General features: G+C 33.8%; 2 protein-coding genes across 3 annotated transcripts; one reads left to right on the top strand and one right to left on the bottom strand.

Annotated features, from left to right (window-relative positions):
* Window positions 1-1,986: 1,986 nt before the first annotated feature.
* Window positions 1,987-4,603, top strand: Cct2 (chaperonin containing TCP1 subunit 2). Its single transcript, XM_078190529.1, has 6 exons — window positions 1,987-2,139; window positions 2,535-2,844; window positions 2,930-3,363; window positions 3,450-3,527; window positions 3,596-4,202; window positions 4,280-4,603. Exons 1-6 carry the CDS (start codon window positions 2,137-2,139, stop codon window positions 4,450-4,452), a joined length of 1,605 nt encoding a protein of 534 aa, XP_078046655.1. The 5' UTR covers window positions 1,987-2,136; the 3' UTR covers window positions 4,453-4,603.
* On the bottom strand, window positions 4,542-8,274 carry LOC144475028 (NADH-cytochrome b5 reductase 3). Of its 2 annotated transcripts, XM_078190553.1 has the most exons (5): window positions 6,881-6,896; window positions 6,648-6,788; window positions 5,750-6,082; window positions 5,491-5,679; window positions 4,542-5,412 (listed from the first exon to the last, which is right to left on the bottom strand). In XM_078190553.1, exons 2-5 carry the CDS (start codon window positions 6,669-6,671, stop codon window positions 5,029-5,031), a joined length of 930 nt encoding a protein of 309 aa, XP_078046679.1. In that variant the 5' UTR covers window positions 6,672-6,788; window positions 6,881-6,896; the 3' UTR covers window positions 4,542-5,028. The 2 variants fall into 2 exon arrangements, with proteins under 2 accessions (XP_078046679.1, XP_078046670.1); XM_078190544.1 differs by lacking the exons at window positions 6,648-6,788; window positions 6,881-6,896 and adding an exon at window positions 7,974-8,274.
* Window positions 8,275-9,469: the final 1,195 nt, after the last annotated feature.

Below are 9,469 nucleotides of genomic sequence, written 5' to 3'. Positions count from 1 at the left end.
TTGAATAACATTCGCTCAATCCTACTGTATAAATATATCATTATTACGGGGACTAAAAAATGCAAAAAGTGTAATTACCATGATAAGTTTTAACATCCACTTTTGGTGCTATCAACTGAATTTTCAATAATCGTTCACAGGTCAAAATTATGGTGATTTCGTTATCTGCTGTGGCATACGTGGCACGGGGGCCGTCAGAAAATCACGCCAATGCTATTTTTAAGGGCCAGGTGTTACTCCGGTTCCCTATCGGCATCGCATCCGTGTATGTGCACGCGCGGGGGTCGGGCTCTCCCCATAAAACGGGATGCAGCGGCACTTCCACCACTATGGATCCAGGGGCACGCGCCACTCCAGCCATCTGCGTGAAATGCCTCCAACGATGAGTGTCCCCGCATATATGTAAGTGCCTGTGGACGTGGATGATTCACTTTAACCGTGTTCCTCTAACCACGTTCCGCATAACATTATTGTTATGTGTTCTTTCTCCTCGACTCTCCCCCACAAAACCATTGTACAGATCGATTCTGAATCATTCTCGCATACGCATTCCGCATTTTTAATTTAGATACACGCGTTAGATATTCGATTAGGCTATCTTTTGAACTTGTCTTATACCGTTAGGAGCAATAAGTGCTCAAGGATTATAAAAATGTTCTATTTTATACAGTAGTAGCCTTTATGTATTTGTGAATAAAATGATCAAGTCAAATGCAATATATCAATGTTTCAAATCATCTGGACAATAGGCTATAATCGTGTAGAATTAATTACGAGAACTATCACGAAAAGGTGCACGAGTACACGTATAATTTCGTATCGTGCATCATTATACGGGTGCTGAATATTCAAAATGATGATTCTGAGACGCGCTTCCTTTGGTTCGACACAGTTGTATAATCTTACTTTCCATCAGTTATCCTAGAGTTGCATTCATGACTAGGAAAAACAAGATTTCTATAATTACTCTCTCCGTGCGATTGTTTTTCGGTCAGTCTACTATTAAACCAATTGCTACTTTCTATACCTCCTACGTTTGGAGAACGCTTCTTTCGCTCCATTATACGTTGCTAAGAACATTCCTATCCGAGGAGTCATAGGTCGACGAAACTGCCTTTAATGGGAATTATAGAGCCTTGTAATCGCAAGATTTCGATCTGTAAGTTACAATGTTGTTGTGACATCATTTACCACAAATCAGAATGAATTGAACAGAGATACTAATTTGATAGTTCTTAATACAAATAGTATTTAAACGGTTAAATTGTGATAGAAATGGTTACTGGTCAGTTATCGAGAATCCATACGTTCTAAATTCTGTAACGTTCGGTATTTGAATAGCTTTGTCTCGAACACCGCATATGCGCAGGAACGTCTGCAGTTGAACATCGCATAAAAGCATCAAAGGGTCCGTACGACCCCTATTGTACTTTAGAGATCCAAACGAAAATGGGGGACAGCTGGGTTTAGACCGTTATTTAAAGGTGCGCGGGCTGGTTGATGCACGCCTGCTCAGATTTATTGGCGAAATTTAAATTTCCCAATGAAATTTTTGAAAACCTTTGCCACATGATTTTTAAATAATTTCAGAATTTTAATTGTACTAGCCAATTGATAATTCGTACATTCAATGTAAATAATAATCTTGGCAAATTCTTACATTATACGCAATAATAATTCTAGCATAATAATAATCCATTTTTATTAATGAAGATGTCATAGTTTATTGTATGGTGAAGAATATTACTTATTTAAAAATTCATATTGTTGTACCCTTTACGAACCTTAAAAGGCATTAGATTCGGAGTCGTAAGCGTCGTATAATTGGATAATGGCGCCATCTATGTCGTAAAAGAAGGTTCTGGCAGTTTTCTTAGAAACTCTGTTATGAATGGTCTATTCTGTTTCTTCAACAACTAAAACTGTTAACTGATTTGTTCCAAACAATTCATATCCTGCCTGTAAACCAATAAAAGAAGGTTCCAACAGTATACAGAGCGTAGAGAATATATGTCCAATGTGTAGGTGGAAGCGCCATCTGTAAAACAATAATCCTTGTAATTGTGCTTTGCTGTGAAGTTGAAGTAACGTTATTCTGTAATAAATTGTGTCCGATTGTTTTAACAGTGATACAGAATGGTAATTAATCAATTTTATTATCCTTGCGTGCATAATAAATAGGTATTCTGTTAGTATCGTCAGAAATTAAAATAATAAGGAGCAAACTTTGGTTGCCTGGTGTCGTATATGAAGGTGCGGCAAATGGCGCACGTGTGTCACTAAAATTATTTTTTTCAATTCTAATATTAATTCAAATTCTGAACAATTGTTTGTTAAATATTGCAAATTCGTGGGAATTGAAGTTTCCGTATTCAGTGATTTCTTATAAAATTAGTAAAAGAAGGACTTTGTATAACGAACTTTGTTAAAGAACATTGGCGTTTAGAAATATTTCGCATGCACACTAAGGATTAATATGCATACTGAATTCTTATTAGAATGCGTTACTTATAAATTTAAATATCTGTTCACAGGTGTCCTTGAATCCTGTAAGGATCCTCAAAAATGAGGCAGAAGAGGAGAAGGCAGAAATTGCTAGGCTGAGTTTATTTGTAGGAGCTATTACTTTAGGTGATTTGGTCAAATCAACGCTTGGGCCTAAAGGTATGGATAAAATGTTGGTGGCGCATGGTCGATCTGCAGGGCAGGTTCAGGTCACCAATGATGGTGCAACGATTCTCAAAAGCGTGGGTGTGGACAATCCAGCTGCCAAAATTTTGGTAGACATGTCTCGTGTACAAGACGACGAATTTGGAGATGGAACCACATCTGTTACCGTGCTTGGTTTGTATATAATTTAATAGAATTTTAAATTACCTTTTAAAACCAAAAGACGATGATAGAATACATTAATTATTTTCTATTGCAGCTTCTGAATTATTACGGGAAGCAGAACAATTAATTGAAAAGAAGTTTCATCCTCAAACTATAATTGCTGGCTGGAGGAAAGCCACCGAAGTAGCTCGACAAGAACTAGAAAACATTTCACAAGATTTTTCTGGTCATCAACGTCGTTTTACCAGACACTTATTAAATATTGCACGTACAACAATAAGTTCGAAAATTTTGTCTCAACACAAAGAGCTGTTTTCCTTCCTTGCATTGCAAGCTGTGCTACATATTAAGGAGCCAGACAATTTGGCAGCTATTCAAATAATTAAAAAACCTGGGCAAACTCTGGCAAAGTCTGAGATTTTTGATGGATTTTTGTTGGACAAAAAGCCTGGAATGCACCAACCACAGCAAATGTACGATGCAAGGATACTTTTAGCCAACACACCCATGGACACAGATAAAATCAAAGTGAGTTGAGATGACTAAAATATGAGTTTATGATAATTTAATTATGATTTTATTTTATTGTGACCAACGTTTTTACGAATTTGTAGGTATTTGGATCAAGGGTTCGAGTAGATTCAATGGCGAAAATCGCAGAATTGGAGGCAGCAGAAAAGCAGAAGATGAAGGTAATTGTATAGTTTGGACAAATAAATATTAAGATATAAATATTACATAATTACTATGTTCAATTTAGGAAAAAGTCGACAAGATCGTAAAGCACGGCTGCAACGTATTTATCAACAGACAATTAATTTATAATTACCCAGAACAATTATTTGCTGATGCTGGTATCATGGCAATTGAGCATGCAGACTTTGATGGTATCGAGAGACTAGCTCTGGTTACTGACGGAGAGATCGTCAGCACTTTCGATAGTCCCGAAACAGTGAAACTTGGACGTTGTGGGCACATCGAACCAGTGATGATAGGCGAAGACACACTGCTGAAATTCTCCGACGTTGCTTTAGGAGAAGGGTGTACGATAGTCATCAGAGGCTCCACGCAACAAATTCTAGATGAGGCAGAGAGATCTTTGCGCGATGCTATCTGTGTATTGGCAGCTACCAAACGCGACTATAAAATCGTTAATGGTGGAGGATGCTGTGAAATGGCGATGGCTTGTGCCGTGATGGAAGCTGCGGCCAAAACCGTTGGAAAAGAAGCGGTTGCAATGGAAGCATTTGCCCGAGCTTTGTTACAATTACCCACTATCATTGCTGACAACGCGGGTTATGATTCAGCTTGTTTAATTAGTGAACTTCGAGCTAGACATAATTCCGGAGAAAAATCAATGGGTCTTGGTAGGTTTACATCTTATAAATACTAATTTAGTACTGTGGAAATATAGACTGACGTGTACAAATATTATTAATTACAGACATGGAAAAAGGAAAAATCGGCTGCATGAGAACACTAGGTATCACTGAATCTTGGGTTGTAAAGACGCAAGTTCTACTTAGCGCAGTAGAAGCGGCAGAAATGATTTTGCGCGTTGATGATATTTTGCGAGCGGCGCCTAGAAAACGCGTCAAGGACTGCGGACGTTGTTAATTACACAAACGCGCTACGTTCTTTCATTGCTTTAATTTTGTTTGCACCGCTTTTTCGTGATAAAGGAATTATAAAACAATAAGAACAACTTGGGATCATAATTTTTTTATAATAATACAATAGGTTTAACATCAATAAATGCTTTAACGTACGTAGCATTTTTCACTAACCTTTGCACTGGCGATGTATCTTATAAAAAATGAAAAATGTTTAATCAAAAATTCTTAAAAATTGCATTTGTAAAGAATATGGAATTACAAAATCTAAAACTTACTGTCTTTAATCTTTAACATATTACTCTTTTCCTGTGGACTACTAAACATTATGATTGATATAAATTCTAAATAAAAAATAATTAAAGTGAATCTAATCATTTAACCGAACATTGTTATAAACCTTTTGATGTGCAAAATTATACTATGCATTAGATACACAGATATTTCAAGTGGTTTATATAATAATTTACAGAAAACAAAAAAATGCTTTGTTTTTGAACGCTTCTGGTCGTACTGATCAACAAAAGAATAGCCGAATGCAGTTTATATTTCAGTGCAACGAAACAACGATTTGGAGCTTTCAATAAGCAAATCGGTACTTTGGATTGTATCCAAGTTTATCGAGGTTCGGATTGCAAGCAAAATTAATCATTGGTGGTGGACCACACATAAGTACAAAAGTATCAGACGATGGCGGAAACATGTGTTTTTCTATCATTTCTGCATTTATATGCCCTGTACTGTAGGCCCAATTCTCATCACTGGTATCCAGTGTATACCAAACCTTGAACTTTTTTGGATGTTTCCTTGCGACCTCGTCTAATTCCTCTCGCAACAATATGTCTTTTTCGGTCTGATTTGCGAAAAGTAAGGAACACTCAGTTTCATCTGTGGGATCTTTCACTATAGCACGAACTAGTTGCAGCATTGGCGTGATTCCTGTACCACCAGCCATCATTACAATCTGTGAAAAATTTATATTTTATACCCTTAACTGTATAAATATAAAGCAGTATATATACATATAAAATAACTTTGTTACCTTTTTAAAACTGTAATTTACAGGTGGGTCCTTCCTTAGAATTTTTATGGAAAACTTTCCATGACCCTTATAGATAAGTCTACCAGATGGTCCTCTAAAATCTACTGTCTCTCCAGTTTTCAAATTTTCTAAGAACTGAGACAGTTTTCCTCCTTCAGGGAATTTCGGATGCACATTTTTGAAATACACCTTCAAACAAGTTTCAACATTTGAAGATCAGAATGATTTGTAAATTATTAGCTGTTGTTAACCCACTTACTTTGATCACAAGGTCTACAAAACCATGGTCATCATCACTGGAAACTGGTGTATATGAACGTATAACAACTTCTCCATCGATCTTCGCTGTTAAGTGTACATGTTGGCCAATTGGTAGTCCTAGAATATGGTCTGGTGTTGGCAAGCCAAATCTAAACTTTCTTGTATCATGGCTTAGTATCTCTTTTTGAATTAATGGCAGGCTATATTTAACAACTGGATCAACCAGTAAAATAGAGGATTTCTTCTTCTTATCATTACTCCAACATTTATAGAATTTCACTGCTAGTCCTATAGCAACTATGGTTCCTACAGCAGCTAATGCTGGTAACACCTAAAAAAAGGGCAAACAATATTTTAATGGAAGCAAAAATCTAAAAACATTAAAAAATAAATATAGTGTAATTCTTATGAAACTTATTGGCATTATGATTTACAATCATAATTATTTGCTGATTCTTTGACGAAGTCTTTCTGAACAAGTTAACAAGTCAGTAATTATTAATATCTAAATGAGATCTATATATATAAATGAATGGCATCTACAAAGTAGAACATCAATTTTTATATTGAGATTGACATAACAAGCAGGTATCATATAAAACGAGATTTCAATTTTGATGAAAATTAAAATGGTAAAGCGTGTGTTTCAGTTATTAAGTATCGTGGAATTTTTTTACGTAATGTAGCCGTTTTATGCTAACATTCAAAGCAGGTAGCAAAAATGCTGCATAATGATAAATGGCAATACAATTGTCTGAGAATTCTCAAAGAGGTTACTTGCTTAATTTAATTTATCGACTTTTTAGAGTTAACAATCATTCGTAGTGACAATTAATAAAAGATAGTACTTAGTACAATTTTGGGAATTACTTTTTTCGTAATTTTACATGACTCACCAGCATTCGTATGTTTGGCATCATTAATTAAATAGCACGTGTCTAGAATATCCACGAAATAATGCTAACAATGAGGCTAAGGTCGCAATCGTACGATGCAAGAACGGGTGTACGTAAAAAAGAAATTGCACGTGTAAAGACCTAGGTAGAAACACTCCCTATATACACTGTTATTTGAGACAACTTGTATTAGTGAATTTCGGCAGGTTTGCCGGTTGACAAGCAATTTTTACATGCACATCTCAAGAAATCACCGGTTTCTACATGGGATCAGCCAGAAGACACTATCCTTTAAAATAGATCTTACTTTCCCCGATCCGGGAACAGTTCTACTATTCCAGAGTATTTATAGTTATATGTATTACCGGCAGTATTACGTACGCAGAATAAATGCGTCTATGCAAAACCTGAACAATTCATAGGAATATAGGTGTATTTAAAAAAGTAGTATGTTCTAATTTAATTAACCAAGCCACTAATTAACTTACAATTTCATTTCGATTGTGTTATTCACTCTTAAGCGGGTATTCAAAATGATCTGCAAAAACTACATTAATTTGAAGAATATGTCTAATATCTATTTTCCTGAATTCGTAAATAAAAAATGCATATTAAATAACTGTTATTCAAAACGTAACTAGAACTATAAAACTGTGATAATCTATATAATCAAATTATGGGTTAATTTATTGATATCAAAATGATCTCATCCGTTTTATGTGTATGTATGTAAGCGTTATTAATGATGTATATATATATATATGTAACGGGTAACAGTTTAACCTGTCAGAAACTTTTAACAATAAATTTTAAAAGTTTTGAGTCATATCCGTTTTTTTTTTTTAAATTAATTAATGAGTATATATGAATATAATAAATTAATATATGAAAATATATATAAATGTACATGCGGTTACGTTAAAGTGTTACAAAGATTCATATTATGTATTAATTCCTCGTTGTTGTTTATCGAAACTGCCTCGTGAATTATACTCTCAAATCGCTGAGTGTATTTTCATTGTAAGACAATCGAAATTTCGTTTCCGGTGGTCGAAACAATTAATCGTCAGCTACCGAATTACGTTGTAATACTTTCCCATAATTTATAAGCTCATTGCTAATTGCTGCCAATTGTTACTAATTTCTGCTATTGCGTAACATTGATGAATAAATTCGCATACATTCGTGTTTGTCCTTAGCTTTTCATTTTTTACATACATACATGTATAGTAATTCTATACAAAAAAACAAATTACGGAAGAAAATTAATATATGCGATATCATACATAGTGTAACACTGATTTGTCATTATAAAATTATACACACGTGCAAATCGTTGGATGTTGTACTGCTTGTCGGTGTAGGTGCAGACATGATAGACACTACGTATTTACGCGGTTATTTTTACAACAAATAGGGACGTACCACTTAACAACCACTTGTTACGTCGTTCGATTCAAAAGGGTTTAATAATATTCATTTTATATTCAAATATAATGGTTCAGAGTTTAAGTAAATTTACATAACAGAAGTATCTTGACGAAAACACGGATTCGAATCTACTGCTTATCAGGGTTTAACTTTAACTGAACGATTCTATTCATTAAGACATGCCATTAAGTCTGATATTTTTCTATCGGGTGATACAATAATTACGTGACAAGGACACACCAAGGACAAAAGATTAATTCCAGTTAGATAACGAATTACAGTAACGTTTATTGTACGTCCGTATATTAAAATTTCAAAGATCTGTAATTATGGTCATCCTATCTCAAGTTCAATGTTTGTACTTTCAAAATCAACAATAAAATTTTAAATATATTTAGAATACGATTACATCAATATAGCGTATGCATTTCTTTTATATTCAAAATAAATTCTCGTGATAATATTAGTAAAAAATAAACCCAGAAAAACCCAGAAATATTAAGCATATACAAAGTAACATTAACAGTTTTTGAATAGGTGATATATATATATAATTTCTATGCAAATATGTGAAATTATAATTAAATACATTATCTCTTAAATTTTGTACACTCTAAACATTTCGTAGAAAGATTTGTAGCTGTACGTACAAATTAGAAAATATAACGAAAGGAAAATTAGCATAAATACTTCGATTCATGCTTATTATAATATTTATGGAAACGTAAATTTTATTTGATAATTCTTCATGTAACGTTTATTATTATGTACATACATACGATTATACTTACATAATATAGACTCTCTAGTGTCACGTTTAGTGAGCATTCTACTGTCACATTCTATATAATGTTTTCTACTTCAGCTTGGACGGAAGTAATGTTTAAACAGCGATTCATCAACCAATCAAGATAAACAAAATTTAGTCTTGCTTCTTCAATATCACGATATATGTCTTGAATTAAAAGACATTAAAGAGGGAAGTATTCTCTTCGACACTAGCGACACTTTTGAATTATAAGTTTTTGTTGTTAATGTATGTACAGTAATTGTTTCTTGGGTGCCCTTAGATTCTTGACAAGTTAATATTCTTTATATAGAAGTACATATATAAATGTCTTCATTACTCGAGAGCATATGAAAAAAATTCTTGAGTAAAAGTTCTATTGTTTCATGAAACATATGCAACGCAAAAAAAAAAACATTTTTTCAAAATCAATTTTTGAAATTTCAAATTCATAATTTTTTTTTAATACAATCATCTAATTTAAAAAGGTGCAAAAATGTATCATGGCGAAGAATGAATTACAACAATTTAAAAAATTTCAAATTCGCTCGCTGTTTTTTCTCCTTTTCTTTAACCGTAAGGGCAGCACTGTTCGGCTGTGAAT

The sequence above is a fragment of the Augochlora pura genome, chromosome 2 (assembly GCF_028453695.1).
Source record: "Augochlora pura isolate Apur16 chromosome 2, APUR_v2.2.1, whole genome shotgun sequence".
NCBI classification, from domain to species: Eukaryota; Metazoa; Arthropoda; class Insecta; order Hymenoptera; family Halictidae; genus Augochlora; species Augochlora pura.
The sequence above is the reverse complement of the archived record's forward strand: the minus strand, read 5'-3'. Positions and strand labels throughout refer to the sequence as shown.

What these genes read in the sequence shown, in the direction of transcription:
- Cct2 (XM_078190529.1), top strand. An exon ending in CACATCTGTTACCGTGCTTG is followed by an intron (nt 2,845 to 2,929) that starts GTTTGTATATAA and finishes TTTCTATTGCAG; the next exon opens with CTTCTGAATTATTACGGGAA. An exon ending in AGAAAAATCAATGGGTCTTG is followed by an intron (nt 4,203 to 4,279) that starts GTAGGTTTACAT and finishes TATTAATTACAG; the next exon opens with ACATGGAAAAAGGAAAAATC.
- LOC144475028 (XM_078190544.1), bottom strand. Translation starts at nt 8,021, where the DNA reads ATGTCTGCACCTACACCGACAAGCAGTACAACATCCAACGATTTGCAC. An exon ending in TTGTAGACCTTGTGATCAAA is followed by an intron (nt 5,680 to 5,749) that starts GTAAGTGGGTTA and finishes ACTTGTTTGAAG; the next exon opens with GTGTATTTCAAAAATGTGCA. An exon ending in TAAATTACAGTTTTAAAAAG is followed by an intron (nt 5,413 to 5,490) that starts GTAACAAAGTTA and finishes AATTTTTCACAG; the next exon opens with ATTGTAATGATGGCTGGTGG.